Source organism: Schistocerca serialis, chromosome 5, assembly GCF_023864345.2.
Source record: "Schistocerca serialis cubense isolate TAMUIC-IGC-003099 chromosome 5, iqSchSeri2.2, whole genome shotgun sequence".
Classification (NCBI taxonomy): domain Eukaryota; kingdom Metazoa; phylum Arthropoda; class Insecta; order Orthoptera; family Acrididae; genus Schistocerca; species Schistocerca serialis.
The window spans coordinates 129,725,798-129,747,554 of NC_064642.1; the positions used below are offsets into that span (position 1 = coordinate 129,725,798).

Consider the following 21,757-nt stretch of genomic DNA (forward strand, 5'->3'; position numbering starts at 1 on the left):
CATCATTTGTGTCATACTGTCTAAGAGGAGATGCAGAGTCACAGATAGGCACAACAAAAAGACTGTTGTTCATGTTAGTGACTTAGCATCTCTACTATAGGGTGAGTGGCAACTATCTTTTTCATAATATTGTTACATTCCATTCTGGGTTTTCCATTGTTTGATTTTATCCCATTCTGCTTTATAGAAAGCCTCCTCCAAATCTAGAAACACAATGCCAGTTTACTTGTTTTTCCTATATCTGGCCTCAGTTCTGGAATTACTTCTCAAGTGCCTTAATGTCTCTTGAAACCAAACTGGATCACACATAATCTACTTTAAGTTTCCTATTCTTTGATGAAGTATTCTCATAAGTATTTTTGATGCACTTGATACTAGACTGACTATAAGAGAATTTTCACATATATCAAATCTTGTTTTCTTTCGTCATGTAATAATCATATTCTTTTCCACGATAGAGCTCCTGCAGTTAGGTGAATTTCATTCAAATGGTTATACACTTCTTACTCTCCCCCTTGGTCTGATATTTCATCAGTAGCTTGGCTTTTGTTCAGTCCAAGTTTGTGCAAAAGTTTTTGAAAGTCAGAAAAATCTATTTCATCTCTCCTATCTCCTATCACTTTCTTGCACTATGTCCTTATTTTCAGGGAGAATATAAAGTTTCTCGAAGTATTGTTTCCACATTCTCGTCTTATTTTCTGCTTTCATTACCTAATAATAGTCTTCATCTCTAATAACTGTATTTCTCATTCTGTGATTTCTAAAATGATTGTTCATCAATATGTGTGCTGTATCTATGTTACTCTGTTTTACTTTTGCTTCTACTTCATGGTCTTTCTGCTCCATCCATTTGCTATAGGCTAATAATATTGGATAAACCAGATAATTTAGGATGATTTACCTCTACACTACATATATATTCCATGAGCCACTATACAGTGCATGGCAATATTATTGATTTTCTGTCCTATTCCATTCTCAAACTGAAAGAAGGAAAAATGGCTGGCCTCTATACACACCCTGATTTCAATTTTCTAATTCTTATTCTCAAGAGTCCAATGTGACATAGGTGATGGTGGAGTAGAACTGTCACACAATCTTCTAGAACAGAGTTTCCATAAATTTACCCAAAGTAGTTTCCCAGGAACGACGTTGTCTTTCTTCCAAGGATTCCCATTTGAGTTCAACGAGCAATTCCCTTGCACTTTTTTATCTGCTGTACTGGCCAGTTGTGATCCCAGGAGCGCTCCTCTGGATTCATTCTATAATTACAGTCACATCTGCTAGATAAGAACTCCAAATTGTGTAACAATACTTTATGACGGGTCTCATTAGCCTCTTGTATGTGATTTTCTGTACAGGTGTACTGTATACACTTTTCCTTAATCCTTCCAACAAATCTAAGTCTTCCATTTGGCATCTGTCATACAGAGTTTCCTTAATTCTTCCATTTCATATAATTTCTGAGTATTAACCCTAAATACTTACAAGATGTTCACCACTGATGTTGTAACAGGAAGAGCAGTGGTTTTTTTTATTATTATAAGGAGCCAGAATGACTAGTCAATAAGTGAAAAATTAGGGTTACCCATACATTGTTGCTAGTATACTTAATAGAATGTAGCCAGCAGTGGCTACATCTGTCAGTTGATTATAACCTAATTTATTTAAAATGGTTTCTGAGACAATAACCAACTCAATACTAGGCATAAGGAATAACTTTGATATCAAAATAGCCTCTACAGTTAGTGCAGTGTCTGTATTTGAAAGTGTCTGTATATTATTTTATTCATGACTAATTTTCAGCAAATGAAACATTATTTTTTCAGGTCTCATTAATGACATAATTTTTATTATCTTTACCGGTTTTGAAAAATTAATTTGTCATCTTCAGAAGCCTGCAAAATTAGGGATATAATAAATACTTAGACCTTGGCTATATATTTATGTGAAGTATAAAAAGTATATTGTCAATGGCCTCACTGCACTGGTAATACCAGTCCCCCTCAGATCACTGAAGTTAAGTGCTGTCAGGCTTGGCCAGCACTTGGATGGGTGACCGTCCGGCCTGCAAAGGGCTGTTCGCAATCATGGTGCACCCAGCCCTTTTGAGGCAAATTGGGGAGCTACTTGACTAAGAAGTAACAGCTTTGATCACGAAAACTGACAACAGCCAGGAGAGCATTTTGCTGACCACATACCCCTCCATATCTGCATCCAGGAATGCCCATAGGCTGAAGATGACATGGCAGTCGGTCAGTACCTTTAGGATCTTCCGAGACCTGTTCAAATGGAGGTTTTATGAAAATTATGTTAGAGAAACTTACTGTCTGCTAAACTAAGTATTTGTAAGTTTCTGTAACACACTTTTATACTTCATTTAAATGTGCAGCCAAGGTCTAAAATTTGTAATATCCCTAATTTTATAAACTTCTGAAGATGAAAAATTAAGTTGTCAAACTGGTAAAGATAATGAACATTTATTTTTTCCTGGGGAAAAAGAAAAAAAGGTGTCTGTACAGTTTGATGAAATGTGGATGTCCTTCCTGATGATATACAACCATATTAAATAATGAAATGTATTCTCAAATCACAAATAAGATATTACATCTGCTGTATAGTTTACTAATGACACATGAAAATTTATCTATAATTCAGATGTAGATTGTCAGCAGTGTCTGTTCCTTCACAGACACACATGCCTGAAGGACATTTGCATCAGACTACTCAGACACTGTCAAATACAGACACTGCACCAACTGTATTTCATGCCAAAGCAAGGAAAAATGATGTCATAAACGTTCTCTCTCCTGATGTGGAAATCACACGAACAGGTTCAAGCATTACTGAATGTGTACACTATGACATATGGAAGTTTGGATTGGTCCAGGAGACATGCATATATGGTCAAAGGTTAACTACTTGCAATAAGTGGGAAATCCAGGTTCGAGACCCGGTCTGGAAAAACTTTTCATATGTCTATAGTAAACCATACAGCTGATGTACTATTGTATTTACAATTTGCAAATACATTTCATAATATAGCCTCTATCTGTACAATACAAACACAAATAGAAATAGAAATCAGTAAATGGTGTTCAGTTTGAATGTTAATTGGTACAGATACTTTGATGGCCAGGTTGTGATTAATGAAAGGAGGATGGCTGATGGTATAAAGTGCTGATAACCAAATTGTCTTCCATTGAGGGAGCATTAAAGACACTGCTGATGGAGATCCAACAATCAGATGCAAAGCTCAGTAGTACGTTTGGTGCAGTAATCAAGGAGAAAGCTACATACCAGCTCTGCACTACACAATTCTCAGACTCTGTGAAAGCTGTCAATATACAGAAAAAAATTACCACTCCAGTTAGGCAACTGAAGCAATATATTTGATACTCCATCAATGATGTCACAAAATTTTCTTTACTAGCATTAATACTACAAGAGTACTGTAGATAAATAGCTTCTGAATTGCATAACTAACAGAAGTTAATGACTCTCATTAATGACATAAGTGGACTAAATTTTAATTTTAGCTGTAGAATCCAAATGCAGATTATAAATAATGCTAGTCTCTGTTATTCTTGACTGACCTTTATGATTAAGTTTATGTAACAGCATATGTCAACGAGTCATAATTTTGTACATGAGGCAAACATGTCACTATATGAGGCAAAAATGTCACTACTGAACACTTGTAATTTCATGTTAAGGCTTGCAATAATGAATGGTATTAATATTAATGAATGGGTGACAATATCATATTTCTGCAACTGTAAGAGTTAGAGTATAATTGTCAAGGATAACAGTTCTCATAGTGACCAATATAGAATTTATCACACTCACCAAAATGGCTTATAACATCACCACATGTTTTCACATCATCTGGAAACTCTGGTAATCCCTTTAACTTCCTAAAAATCAGACCTGGATGAAATTCAAATAAGCCTGTAAGAAGATTTAGCCTCCCTCTATGTGGCATTCCAATAACTATTTCCTCGAGACCATCTGAAAAAAAAAAAGATATTATATTCTAAAGAAACATTTTAAAAATATGTTAAGTTATATGAATATGGTGGCTGTAGAGAATAGTAAGGGATACTCAATGAGAAACAGAGTTGTTGCATGTAAAACATGGTACGTGATGTGCTTTACTCATATTAGTTGACAGTTCCACAAGAAACCAGGAAAGGCAGCTCTACCTCTAATTTCAGATTATCACTGATGGCAATTTTGTGAGGTTGTTTGCATTTAAACAGTGGTAAGCACAAAAATATTGCTGCTAGTAACAGTAATGTGTGTGATGTTCATGCCAGGAAGATACTTTTGTACAAAACCAAGGATGATGGGGATAACTATGACTCAGATAAGGATTCTCAATATGTTCCTAAATGCAAATGTGCTTCCAAAGTTGTTGCTAATCGGATAAATGTGAATAATTCTTTCAACAAGTAAACAATGTTAAAAGAACGTGTCATTTTCCACTTTTACTGTATTAACTTTAGTTTTTCACAACTAGTTTCAATCTTCTAGGCCATTCTCAAGTGATTTTGTGGTTCTGTCCAAAATAAAATATATTATATTTCCTCCACAAATAGAAATATAATTATATGAAATCAAACATATTTTACAATGGAAAATCCAGGATGGAATGTACAATATTATGAAAAGGAAAGTTGCTACTCACCATATAGTGGAGATGCTGAGTCACAGATAGCCTCCCCATCTCTCCCCTGCCCTCCGTCTAACCTGCAGCACTTCACTGTCTGCCAATGCCACCATACTATTCTTCCCCCTCCCTGCCCCAGCCTCCTCCTTACCCCCACCCATTTGCCACTCCCATCATGCACTGATGCTGCTGCTTGCATTGTGGTTTCAGTTGCCTGGGACTGCAGTCATGCATGTAAGCTTCATTTGTGTGTGTGTGTGTGCGTGTGTGTGTGTGTTGTGTTGTGTTGTGTGTGTCTACGTCTGTTGCTGACGATGGCCTTAATGGCTGAAAGCTTTATTTATTTGTGACTGTCTTTTTGTTGTGCCTATCTGTGACTCAGCATCTTCACTATATGGTGAGTAGCGACTTTCCTTTTCATAAATAAATACAAATTACAAATGTTTACTCCATCTTTGAGCATATTTACAAGCAGTTGGTGTCATCAGTGTTAGCACAATAATATTAATATAAACTTGGACAAATGTCATTAACTATAATATAATAATCCAAGACGGATATAAATGCCACTAACTACAATATAATAACCCGAGATGGATACAATACATATTTATGCAAACGTCAATAACAACAAAAAGTTTCCTAACAGATCAATTACAAGATAAATGAACTACATAGTTCAGTGAATGACAAATAAATAATCAAACAAATAATTAACAATAAGTACATGAAACAGTAATAAAATTGTTGCACAGTGTGACATATGTATAGTTTGCAGTTAATTTATTGTTCATTCTCATCAGGAAAGTGGATCATTTGTCATATACTCAAGGAACTCTTGAGCAGGGTAAATTCCTTTACTATTCATCCACCTTGAAAGACTAGTTTTAAATTTATTTACTGGAGGACAAAGATATTTGTAACTGTTATGCGTCTTTGCAATCCTAGCATATAGCATATTAATTGTATGTCCACTTCTTATGTTGCAGTCATGAACTGTCGTCCTTAAGTCAAATTTACTCAGATTCTCTTTAACAAAGACAAGGCAGTTGTAAATATATGGGCCAGGCACTGTCATTATATTTACTTGCTTAAAATAATCTCAGCATGATTCACATGGGCTAAGTCCTGCTATGCACCTTATGGCTTTCTTTTGTCATTTAAACAGTAATTTCGAGCCTATGAAATTGCCCCTAATAGTATTCCATAACTCAGGTGGGAATAGAAGAGTGCAAAATATGCATATAACAGAAGTTCTTTACTGGCACTGCTCCTCAGCTTGTACAGTAGATAGATGACACGTACCGATTTGCCACATAACTTCCCTGTGTGGATATCCCAGCTGAGCTTTCGATCTGTGTGAAATCCTGATAATTTTACTGGTTCATTATCATGACTGGGAGCATTCAGATTGAATACAATAGCTTCAATTTTACTATCATTCTTCTGGAGTACATTTGCCTCAAACCAAGCAGCGCATCTCTCCATTGCCACTGGCATGCTGTGTTGCATATTTTCAAGGTTGGTATCACATGTGATGAGTGTTGTGTCATCACTGTAGCACTGCATCACATTGTACAACTGTAGGTAAATCATTTATATGAATAATGAAAAGGAAAGGTCCAAGAACAGATCCTTGAGGTACACCCTTTCCAATTGGGAGAAATTCTGCCATTTGATTATTTTCCTTAACTAACTGTTTTGTATTGTCCAAGTAAGACTGCATTAGGCATAGTGCATTCTCTCTCACTCCGTAGTGGTAGAGCTTTTTTATGAGAATATTGTGGGAGACCATATCAAATCTTTCGTCAGGTCCAACAGTATTGCACAGAAAATATACTTATTTTCAAAACAATTGTACATTTTTGCTACCATGCTCTCAACTGCTTTGATTGTAGAAAGGCTGGATCTGAAATCATACTGTGAGGAGCTAAGTATATCATTATGTTAAAAATATTGACTTATCTGTTTATGCATGCAGTATTCTATTACTTTTGATATTATGGATATAAGTGATATTTGTCGATAGTTATCTGTAGATGCTATACCTCCTTTCTTATGTACTGGTTTAACTACAGATATTTTTAAACATTCTGGATAATTACCTTCATTTAAAATTTTGTTGATTATTTTAGTCAGTGGCATTACAATTTGATTTCTGATATATTTAATAACATAATTTGAGAGACCATTGTAATCCTCTGCTCTAGAATTACTGAGCTTTGCTATTGATTCATTGACCATCTTCTCAGTTACACGAGTCCACTGAAATTTGTCTGTCTGCTTACTGTTCATTTCTGGCAGCAGTACCTCTGCCTTATTCACATCCTCCATTAATGCTGTTATCTGATTGAGGACTGACAAAATGTGCGTTTAGAATATCAGGTGAAATTGGTGTTTGGTATGCTTTATCATCTCAGTTTATTTCTGTTTTAATAATTTCCCATGCAGTTTTGCATTTCTTCACTGAGTACAGTATATATGTATCATCTGCTTTGCACTTAGCTGCCTACATTTCAGACCTGTAAATCTCTTTCACTTTCATATACATTTCCTTGCCAGCATTATTGTGCTTAGACCTATCATGATAAGAGTAGCATTATGATTCTTATTCTACCTAGATGTGAGGTGTACCAGCTTTTTAGATTTTGTGGCTTGATGTAATGATTTTGCTTCGATATTTTCTTGCAGCGTTTAGGACAACATGCTTCAAAATTTTCAGTTAACAGTTCTAAAAATTTGTTGGTAGGTTCATTTGCACCTGCAGTGGTGATTATTTTATCCCATTTTATTAAATTCAGTTTACTTATCAACTTGTTTAACTTTGATTCATTAACTGGTCTTATAATTTTTCTATAGTCTATGGAAGTTTCAGCTGCTTTACTGTTAAGAGTTTGTCTGAGCCATAGTGCCTCATGACCTGAAATGACTAGCTTGATTGTGTCGAATTCTGTTTTGTTTAGATGAAAATTACATATTATGTTATCTAGACACACTTCCTGTCATGTGGGATCTTAATGTATTTAGCAAATGATCAACATTTATATTCTTAAACCTAATGACTATACTGGTATCAACAAATATTAGTATTCTGCAATTTTTGTATTTGAGTAGCTAGAGTATCAGTTTCTTCAGAAGCTCCACAAACGGGTCATCATTGTGTTTTGGGGGACAATATACTGAAGCTATTATAATTTCCTGTTTTGGCAAGATTATTGCTGCAGCTTCAAATTTTGCTTCTATGCACAGTCCACTTACATCTGTAACTTCACAGATTAGTTTCACTCTATTTTAACACACACAGATACACCAATAGGTTAATACTTGTTCTATAGTAGCTGGCTGCCAATTCATATACACATGGTACACTTAATTTTAGTTCCTCATTGCTAAGCCAGTGTTCATTTATTGAAATCACAGTGCAGTTTAAGTTTTCCAGCAATACTGAAGTTCATTAAGTTTGCTCTTAAGAGACTGCACATTAATATGTAAGAAAATTACACTTGTACATATCATAATATTGTAAGCATATTTTAAATACATTACCTGCTACAGAAAACAATGCTTTATGTACTGAAATGTCAACATCTTGAAACTAATAGAAAACATAAATTTCAAGATGCTGCCATTTCAATATGTAAGTTTATTGCAGATAAATGTATTTAAAATGCATTTACTTTCACATCATTATATTTCTGTTTGTGGAGGTAATATAATATAATCTATTTTGTACTAAACTACAAAATCACTTGAGAACTGCCAAGAAAGCTGAAATTAGTTGCAAATAAATAAAATTATTGCAGCAAAGGTAGAAAATGACACCATTTTTTAATAAATTCATTACTGTGATACCCACTATGAAGAAAATCTAAACAATGTTAGGTTGTATCCCTTAGCATTGTTTATGCGATTTACACGGTCCACCTCCATAGCTGAGTGGGCACTGTGGATGATTGCCATGAGGGGGACTGCTGTTTGATTCCCAGTACTATCAGGAATCTTTCTTTAGTGCGAGGACAGGTACAGGATGCACTCAGCCTTGTGATGCCAGCTGAGCAGCTACTTGCCTGATTATTAGCAATTCCATACTCAAGAATCACAAGAAAAACCAGGAGAATAGTGTGCTGACCACATGCACCACAGTACATCCAATGATGCCATGGCAGAGGGTGACATGCTGACTGGTCAGAACCAGTTGGTCCATCTTTGGCCAGAATGTGGAATTTGACCTTTTTTTACATTATGCTTAACAATGTTTACATGTGGTAAGGCAACAATAAGATCAATTTTATACTGTGCTGAATCATAGACAATAATTTACTATGTTGCCATACTTCATTATTTAAAAAATTTGTAATACAAATCTCAGTACCATAAAATGAAACAATTTAAACCTTTTAAACCAGTATTTTTGAAAGGTTTCACAGTAATGTATCATTAACTTGCCCAGCAAGTAAACAGTGGTAAGCCAACGGTAACTCATGTTAAGTGCAGTAAGTCTGCAAGTAAGCAATGTTAAGCATCCATTGATGTATTTTTAAAAATAAAATTTTGGATTGAATTTAAGATTTTAAAAATATGTTGTGCTCTAGAAATATCTGAAAACAATTACTTACCTGAATAAAAAAAACACAATGGGTGAACTTTAAATATCTTATTTATGAGATTTTATTGGAACTTTACTGTACAATTTCTCAAAACAGCTAGCTTGACCCTTACCACTGTTTACAGGAAAGTCTTCACACATCACTTGTGATTGTGTATATCAATATACAACACTAAATTTAAGATTTAGAAGAGGCTGCCAGTTTGGCAGTTTTGGCCAGCAAAACTAATTTATGCTTGAAAATTAACTATCTACACCTTCATGACGATATCTCCCACAGTATGGGATGAAACGTCAGGCACAGAAACATTCCTTAGAACATGGCCTAATGCCCATAAAACTGATGTCACCCTTTGGAGAATTTATAGTTTCATTTAAATTACATGTTTCACACAAGGCATTCTTGTCTTCAGAATCTTTTTTGAAGTCAGTAGTTGAAGTCTGCAGTTGAAATCTGTACAAATTATAACTGTTTTATTAAGTCAATATTCTGTTGCACTTTGAGGCATTTTCTAGTTTGCTAAGAAGAGTGTTCACATTTCCATCTGCCTTTCTGTATGAGGTCTGTTCAAAAAATTTCTGGAACATTCATAAATTTCTATCAATGGTGTGGTGGAGCAAAATATGGTTGGCATCCCTGCACACATCTGTGTTTCATGTGCAACTGTCAGAAGTTTCATTGTTGTATGCCTCTTAGCCATTGTTCAGTGCTGTATTGAGTAGAAAATTGTGTCACACAGTTTGCAAATTTCGAGATGGCAGAGTTAGAGGAGCAACGAGTCTGCATTAAATTTTGATTGAAACTCAAGGAAACTTTTACAGTGATACACACACAGGTAGCCTATGGTGATGAGTTCTTAAGCTGTACTTGGTGTTACAAACGATTCACATTGATTAAAAATGGCTGGATGTAAGTTAAAGATGGCTTTTGTTCAGAATGCCCTTCAATGTCTATCAACAATGCTCTTGCCAGGATCATCAATGAAATTGTGCATGCTAAGTGAAGACTGACTGTCCATGAGATCAAATGTCAAAGCCATGCTGTTAGTCTTCTTTAACTTTGAAAGAAAATAATTATCATCTACCTCTACATCTACATGATTACTCTGCTATTCACAACAAAGTGCTGGCAGAGGGTTCAATGAACCACCTTCAAGCTGTCTCTCTACCATTCAACTCTCGAAAGGCGGGTAGGAAAAACGAGCACTTAAACTTTTCTGTGCGAGCCCTGATTTCTCTTATTTTATCATGATGATCATTGCTCTCTATGTAGGTGGATGCCAACAGAATGTTTTTGCAATTGGAGGAGAAAACTGGTGATTGAAATCGCATGAGAAGATCCCATCATGATAAAAAATGCCTTTATTTTAACAATTGCCATTCTAATTCACATATCATGTCTGTAGAATTATCTCCCCAATTTCACGATAATACAGAATGAGCTGCTCTTCTTTGTACTTTTTCGATGCCATCTGTCAGTCCCACTTGATGCGGACCCCACACCGCACAGCAATACGCCAGAATAGGGCGACCAAGTGTGGTGTAAACAGTCTCTTTAGTAGACCTATTGCACCTTATAAGTGTTCTGCCAATGAATCACAGTCTTTGGTTTGCTCTACCCACAACATTGACTATGTGATCATTCCAATTTAGGTTATTTGTAATTATAATCCCCAAGAATTTGGTTGAATTTACAGCCTTCAGATTTGTGTGACTTATCGCAAAATCAAAATTTAGCAGATTTCTTTTAGTACACATGTGAATAAGTTCACTCTTTTCTTTATTCAGGATATTACCTCTGTTTTACTTGATTACTTTCTGTCTATTACTACAAACTGTAATCTTTCTGACAGGAAATCACGAATCCAGTCACAAAACTGAGGCCACTTGTGTGGAATAGTGTTGAAAGCTTTCTGGAAATCTAAAAATATTGAATCAGTTTGATATCCCCTGTCGATAGCACTCATTACTTCATGAGTATAAAGAGCTAGTTGTGTTTCACAAGAACGTTATTTTCTGAATTCGTGCTGACTGTGTGTCAATAAATCATTTTCTTCAAGATACTTCATAATGTTCAAATACAGTGTATGTTTCAAAACTCTACTGCCAATCGACGTTAGTGATATAGGCCTGTAATTCAGCAGATTACTCCTACTTCCCCTTCTAGGTATTGGTGTCACTTGAGCAATTTTCCAGTCTTTAGGTACAGATCTTTCTGTGAGCGAGCGGTTGTATATAATTGCTAAATATGGAGCTATTGTATTAGCTTACTCTGAGAGGAACCTGACTGGTATACGATCTGGACTGAAGGCCTTGGCTTTATTAAGTGATTTAAGCTGCATTGCTACATCAAGGATATCTACTTCTATATTTCTCGTCTTAGCAGTTGCTCTTGATTGGAATTCAGGAATATTTACTTTGTCTTCTTTGGTGAAGGAGTTTCGGAAAACTGCGTTTAATAACTCTGCTTTATTGGCATGAATTCATGCCACAGGGACAAACTGTTAATCAATGGTACTCTTGGGATGTGTTGTGATGCCTGTGAGATATGTGAGAAGGAAACAGCCCAAAATGTGGCAACACAATTCATGGCTCTTGCATCACAATAAACCACGTTCATCCTTGTTGATGCATGCCTATTGCACAAAAAATGAAATAACTGTGCTATCTCATCCTCTCTACTCTCCAGACCTGATGCCTTTGGACTTTTCTTTTATTTCCAAAGTTGAAAACCACATTGAAAGAACAAATAGATGAGATAAAAGAAAATTTGCAGTCTGCGCTTTGTGTGTTCCAGCAAAAGGCATACCAAGACTCCTTCTGCAACTGGAAATGGCATTGGGAGTCATGCATCAATTGTACAGGACAGTATTTCAAAGGAGACCATGCATAAAAAGTAAAAGGCAAGCACTGAAAAATTTAGTGGACAAATTTTCAGAATTTTTTGAACAGACCTTGTATAAACAAAGTTACATCGCAGGCACTTCAAAGATGTGCTTTTTTTGTTAAAATTACAAGATTACATTTGTAAGGTTTTTGCCCAAGTAATTTCTATACGTTCCATGTCCTATAAAGTGGCTTCATTCTTAGGAATTTACAGCAATGAATTTTACATTGAGGAATGTCTTGGAAATTATTTTGGAGTTTCCAGTTTGTAAAAGTAATATCAGTATTTATGCAGGAACTTTTTATTAGATTTCGTAGCTCTGAAATGCTAAGAGTAAATGCTTTTCAATAAAGTAGTTTTTGTAGAGCTTGGTACAATACTGTGGTTTCATTTACTAGAAATTATAACACAGACATTGCTGGACTGCAGTTGGTACTCCTTCATTATTTCGACATTACATGGCCCAACATTTACTATTCTTGTGACAGTAAAGTCCAATTTTTTTCTTTGTCACAATTCTCATTATTTTTCATTGATGAATATTTGAGAAGACAGAACTTTTAGGTTTTATAGTTTTTACGAGCAGTAATTTAAGCCGTATTTTGTTTTTTCCATTTGCTATTCTAATGATTATCAGCTACTGGTTTCATCTTTACAATTTTTGAGTGCACTGATTTACTGTGGACCAGATCATAAGAATTATACACTGAACTGTTACACCATTTAAACAACTCAGTGCTTTTAGACCAATTGCTGAATTAAGCATAAAAAATACCGGGTAGATCATTGTTAAAAGACATTTTTTTTAAACCATGAGCAGAATGTAACATATTTAATTGCCATACTGGTTTTTGGGCATATAGCCCATCAGTGACATATAAAGGGTGAATCAGAAATCCACTAAGAAAATTTTGGAGGTTGTTCAGGGATATTTTCCAAGAATTTTGGTGTAAGGGACCTATGGTCTCCAGTGGCTTGTTACAGGTAACTACATTTAGTATCAACATTGCATTAAAAACATCTGCACAACAGGGCAGGTATGAGTGGTATGTGCTGTGTGCCTTGCTTGGAAATAAAGTTGTTCCATTCACTCAGAGTACTTGCTGTGGACAGCAGTAAGGCCCACTTTACTCTTGATCATGATGCTTGCATTCAGTACTGCTTGAGCTTGTCTCAGGTTGGTGGTTCTTTTTTTTATCAGTGTTAGTTGTACATTGACAGTGATACACATCAGTATGCATAAGTCTATTGATGAAAAATCAGCCAATATGTATCCCGTCTATGGGTCCACTGAATGCAATTAATAAGTGGCATGATTGTCGACAATAACCCTCAGCTGAATAGTGTGCCAAGAGTGTCATTGATATCCATGCACTGAAATAACTACTGTTTGTTTATTGATCATGAACTAACTCACTACAGCTTAGAAGAGAAAGATCCACACATGAGTACAACTGAATGTCCTTCTGTAACAGCACATAACAATGACCGCTATGATGAAGTGCATGATCGTTGGTAGTGGCGATGAGCAGAGGAAGCAGCCTTCTAGAGAATCCAATATAGAAGGGCCTTCTGGAGAGGCTGGTGAAGGTGCAGGATGGCACATCTGATGGGTAGCAGTGATGGCGAGTGTTATGGCCTGAAACATAGGCTTGAGGATGGCTGGTGGTCAGTGTGGAGTCCAGAGCAGGATTGGCCATCAAGAGGCTGAGTGGCAACCTAAGCAACCATCAGTGTAGGAATACAAGCATGGTATTACATGGACACATGACCATGAGGATGCAAGTAGGTAACTGCAACTGCAGCACTGTTTACCACAACCTGCACACCAGGTATCGGCATGGCTTGCACTCATGTACTCTGTGGCAGCTACAGGTGGTTTGGTGGTACACAGCTCAGCAACTCTTCTGTGACATACAACCTCCGAGAAAAAGTAGGGGCCACTGCAGACACACGCCTGCGTATACTACAGTCCTTCCCCTTGAGAGAGATGGTGTAACCATCCAGGAGACATAGCACATCCAGGGGTGGAGGCTTCGAGTAGTCACCAGCAGACTGGAACAAGACAACAGGATCATTAGTCAATGAACATAACAAATGGTTCCCATGAAAGAAGTGCACCATGTTCCTGTAGTGCAACAGCAACTGACCACCATATATGGTGACGGGAAAGGTGAGGGCAGAGGCAGGGGTGGCAGTGCAGAGTCCATGAAGGTGTAGACCAGGCCAATTATAGCACAATGGGATCATTGGTGTCAACAGGGATGGCTGGCAGGAAGCAGGGACAGCCACAGGGATGATGACAGCACCATGAGTGCCAGCCACAGGATGGCTAGTGACAGTCATGGAGGAGGCTGCATGGTTGGCCAAGGTATCACAGAGGCCAGGTGATGACATGATGACAGGAGCGTTGGCTGTGACAGAGCTGATGACAAAAATACTAGCTCCTGGTGGCATCAAGTGTAAGCGCTCGGACTGTACCAGAGGAACACCTGGAGAAGATCTCTGTGAACAAGAAATGGAGTGCCACACATCATGACAACAATGCAACAAACATGACGGCCCAGCTTGCCACCCTGAAAAACTTCCAGGCTCCCTGTCAGCAGGCTGTGGAAAAAACTGGAGAAACTGAGTGGGGTGAATGGTGCTCTGCAGCAGGTTTTGAGTTGCCTGACCCTGGAACTGATGGGCTGGAATTAATGATGAACTGCCTGACCCCTGCAATGGAGGGCAATGATTGATATCTCCAGTGAGTGGGAACACACTGTACGTGAAAGAGAACTTTAGTGTACACAAAAACATGAGAAATATGCAGACTGACAACAGAACACAAGAGAATGCACATAGGGACAAGACATGACAGGACTGTCCAAAAAGCACAGAAAAGAGTACATTTCCAAGAACCTACATCTGCTGTGAAGCAGGCACACAAATTATTAAGGAATGGCTACCAATACTGAGAGAACTAAACAATGGAATGCAGGCACAGAATCCAGTACATGTCTAGTACATGGGTGGACACTGCGCTATACTGGGATTAGAATACAGACTGGCACAACACAATAAGGATGAATATGCTGCCCCATCAATATGACCAGTACACAAGAAAGATTGCTGAAGTTGAAATGGTTGAAAAACACATGGACAGTGGAGAATGAATGGAACCTGGCTCCAGCAAACCAATGAAGATGCATCAAGAAACACTGGAACACACAGGAAGACATGGACACATCATTCTTGTCCTGTCCAGGCATTGTTGTCCCCGGGAAGAAGGCCATGGCTCCATCACCTGGGGGAAATGCAACCTGGCATGGGGGCATTGGGCTTCGCATGGCAGAGGAGAGGCGACTGGGTGATGGATGAGACCAGGAGTTGGTGCTGCAGCCAGCAAAACATGAGCAGGCACTGGAGTGGGTGATGCTTGAGCACACACTGCACTAATGGTTGGTTGGTTTGTGGGACTGAAGGGACCAGACTACTAGGGCCATCCGTCCCTTTTTCCACGAACTTGAAACACCCACAAAGAATAAGAACAAACAATGAGGATGACAAGAGATGACACAGGACAAGAGAGACACAGACAGAGACCAGAAAAAAGGAATTAAAATCACACTGAGTGTGACAGTGGTTGGCCAACCATAGAAACAAAAAAGGAAAAGCCAACCACCAAGAAACACACTAAAAACCCCAGTCTAAAATCATAGGCCAAAGGCCAGACTCAACACAAAAAAAGGACAAATACTTAGATCAAGTGATAAAAACTCCCTGGACAAATAAAACCCAAAACTAAATCTGCCATCGCAATGTCATCTGATAAAAGTGCAGGAAGCGTATCAGGCAGTGCAAATGTCTGCCTGAGCAGAGTTAAAAGTGGGCAGTCCAACAAGATGTGGACCACCATCAAAGCTGATCCGCACCGACATAAAGGTGGGTCCTTGGGGTGCAATAAATAGCTGTGTGTTATCCAGGTGTGACCAATGCGCAGCTGGCAGAGAACAACAGAGTCCTTGTGAGAGACCCGCAAGGACGAGCGCTACACCCTGGTAGCCTCCTTGATGGCCCGATGTTCGTTGAGTGAAGAAAGGGTGCGCCATTCTTCACCCCAGGTGCAAAGTACCTTCTGCCACAACACTGATCTGAGGTCACTCTCCGAAAGGCCAATCTCCAAGGCTGGTGCACCGACAGCCTGTTTGGCCAGCATGTCAACACATTCATTTCCTGGGATGCCGGCATGACCCGGGGTCCACACAAAGACCACAGAGTGACCACAACGGGTAAGAGTATGGAGGGACTCTTGGATAGCCATCACCAGCACAAGACAAGAGTGAAGGAAACACTGGTACATAGCATGTAAACCGCTCAGGGAGCCACTACAGATAACAAAGGACTCACCTGAGCAGGAGCGGATATACTCTAGGGCGCGAGAAATGGCGACCAGCTCGGCAGTGAAAACACTGCAGCCAGCCAGCAATGAGAGTTGTTCATAATGATCCCTTTGAGTAAGAGCATAACTGACACAACCAGCAACCATTGAACCATCAGTATAGACGACGTCAGAGCCTTGAAACGCAGCAAGGATTGAAAGAAAGCAGCGGCAGAGGGCCTCAGGAGGGACTGAGTCCTTCGGGCCCTGTGCCAAATCGAGCCGAAGGCATGGGTGGGGCAGAAATCATGGGGGTGTACACAGAGGGTCCTGGAAAAGAGGTGGGAGATGGAAAACCTCAAGCCCAGAGAGAAGAGCTCTGACGCAAACCATGATCGTATGCCCTGACCAGGGCCGCCGTTCCGGAAGATGGATGACCGACTGCAGGAACAGAGACAATAATTGGGTTGCCCAGGCAAGCTACAAATGCGTGTAGCATAAGCAGCCAGTAATCGTTGGCGCCGGAACCGCAATGGGGGGACACCTACCTCCACAAGTATGCTGTTGGCAGAGCTTTGTCCGGAAAGCTCCAGTGGTGAGTCGGACCCCACTGTGAAGGATGGGGTCAAGCAACTGCAATGCGGAAGGTGATACTGAATCGTATGCCAGGCTACCATAATCTAGATAGGACTGAATTAATGCCTGGTACAGCCGTAGAAGGGTAGACCGAATGGCACCCCAGCTGGGGTGACTCAAGCAACAAAGGGCATTAAGATGCCACCAGCACGTCTGTTGAAGCTGCCGAATATGAGGGAGCCAAGCCAACTGGGTATCAAAAACCAATCCCAAAAACCGATGCATCTCTACCACAGCAAGAGGTCTGCCATCAAGATAAAGCCGTGGCTCAGGGTGAACAGTGGGTCACCGGAAAAAATGCATAACACAGGTCTTTGCTGTCGAAAACTGGAAGCCATGTGCTACAGCCCAAGACTGCACCTTTTGGATAGGGCTCTGCAGCTGCTGTTCAGCAGCTGCAATGCCAGTGGAGCTATAGTATAGGCAGAAGTCGTCAGCATACAAGGAAGCTGAGACAGACGTTCCCACTGCCACAGTGAGCCCATTAATTGCAGTAAAAAGAGGCAGAAACTTAAGACAGATCCTTGTGGTACCCTATTCACCTGAACTCAGCAGGAACTATGGGAGGCTGCAACTTGCACACGGAAGGAATGAAACAGAAACTTTTGTATGAAAATCCGGAGTGGACTCCGAAGACCCCAACCATGAAGCGTGGAGAAGATGTGATGTCGCCATTTCGTATTGTACGCCTTCCGTATGTCAAGAAAGATGGCGACCAGATGCTGATGGCGGGCAAAGGCCGTACAGATGGCAGAATCCACGCAAACCAGAATATCGGTGGCAGAATGGCCCTTACAGAACCCACCCTGAGACAGAGCCAGAAGGCCCCGAGACTCAAGCAGGCAACTCAACCTCCGGCTCACCATGCGTTCAAGCAACTTGCAAAGAATGTTGTTGAGGCTAATGGGGCGGTAGCTGTCCACCTCCAGTTGGTTCTTGTCAGGTTTCAACATGGGGAATACGATGTTTTCCTGCCATTGTGACAGGAACTCACACTCAACCAAGATTCGGTTGAAAAGGTCTAGAAGGCGTCGCTGGCAGTCCACCGAGAGGTGTTTTGAGTATCTGACAGTGGATGCAATCTGGACCGGGAGCTGTATCAGGGCAAGCGGCTAGGGCACTTTGGAATTCCCGCTCACTGAACGGAGCATTGTACGATTCAGGGTGGCGTGTGTGAAATGAAAGCCTCCAAAGTTCCAACCACTCTTTCAGGGAGCGGAAGGCCAGTGGGTAATTCGCAGAAGCAGAACTCTGAGCAAAATGCTCCGCTAAGTGGTTTGCAATTGTGTCGGAGGCAGTACAGACTGCTCCATTCAGTGAAAGTGCAGGTACACTGACGGGAGTCCGATAGCCATTGAGTTGCCTAATCTTGGCCCAAACCTGTGATGGAGCGGTACAGAGGCCAATGGTGGAGACATACCTTTCCCAGCACTCCTGCTTACACTGGCGAATGAGGCGGCGGGCTCGTGCACAGAGCCGTTTAAAGGCGATGAGGTGTTCCAATGAGGGATGCTGCTTGTGATGCTGGAGTGCCCGCCTGCGATCTTTAATCACTTCAGTGATCTCAGGCAACCACCAAGGCACAGTCCTCCACTGAGGGGACCCAGAAGAACAGGGAATGGCAGATTCTGCGGCAGTAATGATGCCGGTGGTGACCGAATGAACCACCGCATCAATGGCTTCATTGGAAAGAGGCTCAATAGTGGCAATGGAGGTGAACAAGTCCCAGTCATCCTTATTCACAACCCATCTGCAGGGGCAGCCAGAAGAGTGACGCTGTGGCAGTGACAGAAAGATTGGAAAGTGGTCACTACCGCACGAGTCATCATGCACACTCCATTGGACAGATGGTAATAGGCTAGGGATGCAGATCAAAAGGTCGATGGCTGAGTGTGTGCCACTGAAATGTGTGAAGGCACCAGTGTTTAAAAGAGAAAGGTCGAGCTGTGCCAATACTTGCTCAATGATGCTCCCTCAGCCTGTTGCCACTGATCTAACCCACGGAGGGTTATGGGCATTGAAGTCGCCTAGTAACAGAAAAGGTGGTGGCAATTGGGCTATCAGCACAACCAGGACATGCTGTGGGACATCACCATCCAGTGGAAGATAGAGACTGCAGACATTAACAGCTTGAGGCATCCGCACCTGAACAGTGACAGCCTCTAAAGGTGTTTGTAGAGGGACAGACTCACTGTAAACAGAGTGAAGGACGTAGATGCAGACACCACCAGATACCCTCTCATAAGCTGCCCAGTTCTTGGGGGAGGGGGGGGGGGGGGGGTGTTGCTCCTGAGGTAGGTGGCACAGGAGCAACAGGGTGGGTAGTGTCCCACATGGGCAAGGGGGCATGTGGAGTTGTACGGCTTGGTGAGCCGACTGGAATTCGCCGAAATGATGGGGCTATCACAGTTGCTGTAGCGGCGGCATATGAGGAAGTCATTCGCACAGGATGGAGTTGTTCATATTTCCTCTTAGCCTCAGTATAGGTCCGTCAGCCAGGGTCTTATATTCCATGATTTTTCGCTCTTTCTGTAAGAACCTGCAGTCTGGCGAGCAAGGTGAATGATGCTCTCCACAGTTCACACAGATGGGAGGCGGGACACATGGAGTACTGGGATGTGATGCGCATCTGCAATCTTGACATATGAGGCTGGAAGTACAGTGGGAAGACATATGGCCGAACTTCCAGCACTTAAAGCACCACATCGGGGGGAGGGATATAGGGCTTGATATCACAACGGTAGACTATCACCTTGACCTTCTCCGGTAATGTATCATGCTCGAAGGCTAAGATGAAGACACCGGTAGCAATCTGATTATCCTTTGGACCCCAATGAACGTGCCGGTGAAATGGAAACCTTGATGCTCTAAATTGGCATGCAGCTTGTCATCAGACTGCAAAAGAAGGTCCCTATGAAAAATAATACCCTGGACCATATTTAAACTCTTATGGGGTGTGAAATGGAAATGAGCGTTTGGCGTCATTGGCCGGGAGGCCCCTCGCGGGGCAGGTCCGGCCGCCATATCGCAGGTCTTATTACATTCGGCGCCACATTGGGCGACCTGCACGCCAGATGGGGATGAAATGATGATGAACACAACACAACACCCAGTCCCTGAGCGGAGAAAATCTCCGACCCAGCCGGGAATCGAACCCGGGCCCAGAGGACGGCAATCCGTCACGCTGACCACTCAGCTACTGGGGCGGACATGGGGTGTGATGGTAACTGAAACATTACCAAACTTGTCACAAGCAAGCAACCTTTGTGACTGGGCAGAGGATGCCGTTTTTATCAATACTGACCCAGAGCGCATTTTGAACAAGCCCTCTACCTCCCTAAACGTGTCCTCTAAATGCTCTATGAAGAATTGAGGCTTCGTTGACATGAAAGTCTCCCCATCAGCTCTCGTACAAACTAGGAACTGGGGCAAATAAGTGTCTCTGCCATCTTGAGCCTTACGCTCCTACCACGGTGTGGCCAGGGAGGGGAATGATTTGGGATCGTATTTCTGAGCGTTGAATTGAGCCTGAGAATGCTTAGAGACTGCTGGTGGCTGGCCACCAGCAAGAGATGATGTACCATGCTTCATTGTGGGTCATCTGCCCTGATGCCAACCACTCTGACCAAGGGCCCTCCCCACGGGTACCACCAAGTCTCAGCTAGGGCCACCTGGCAGGATGGCCATTGCCGGGAGTCCCGATGCCCCAGGGAGATAAGCATCTACTCATTGGTATACGTAGGGAGTTAACAGCGCAGGCATCAGCAGAGTGATCCCTGTGTTGTCAGTGGGCTACAACCAACAGGGTACATGGTGGCCCCACCACAACGGGCTGGCTACCGTGCTGGATATTAGGTACAAAGAAGTCCATATCATCATCTCCGCAAAAAGCAACACTGCACAGTGCATGGTGCAAATCGCACCCAGGAATGTATCCTTGCCCAAGAGATGGAGGACATGCAGGATGGCAATGTGACGATGAGAAGGCTGGCTACAGGTCTCAATGTGTGATGGACACAATGCACCATGTAAGGCATCCTTCTCCAATTGGCTCGCTCTTTGGATTAATTTGGAAATATGGACGTCAAACCAGAGAGGGGACCATCACATATAGGCCGAAACATTTGAGATTCCTTTTAGTTGCCTCTTAGGACGGGCAGGAATACCGTGAGTCTATTCTAACCCCCGAACCCACAGGGGGAGCACTGCACTGAGAACCTGCACGAACACAGTGCCACACATACAGGGTGTTTCAAAAATGACCAGTATATTTGAAACGGCAATAAAAACTAAACAAGCAGCAATAGAAATACACCGTTTGTTGCAATATGCTTGGGACAACAGTACATTTTCAGGCGGACAAACTTTCGAAATTACAGTAGTTACAATTTTCAACAACAGATGGCGCTGCAAGTGATGTGAAAGATATAGAAGACAACACAGTCTGTGGGTGCGTCATTCTGTACGTCGTCTTTCTGCTGTAAGCGTGTGCTGTTCACAACGTGCAAGTGTGCTGTAGACAACATGGTTTATTCTTTAGAACAGAGGATTTTTCTGGTGTTGGAATTCCACCGCCTAGAACACAGTGTTGTT

General features: G+C 41.0%; 1 protein-coding gene across 1 annotated transcript in view; it reads right to left on the bottom strand.

Annotated features, from left to right (window-relative positions):
- LOC126481579 (probable 2-oxoglutarate dehydrogenase E1 component DHKTD1 homolog, mitochondrial) overlaps positions 1-21,757 on the bottom strand; it is a 335,870-nt gene that overhangs the window by 238,114 nt on the left and 75,999 nt on the right. The window contains exon 5 of the mRNA XM_050105438.1: positions 3,850-4,011. Within this exon, the coding sequence (XP_049961395.1) occupies positions 3,850-4,011 (162 nt within the window). The remainder of the gene's footprint in view (positions 1-3,849; positions 4,012-21,757) is intronic.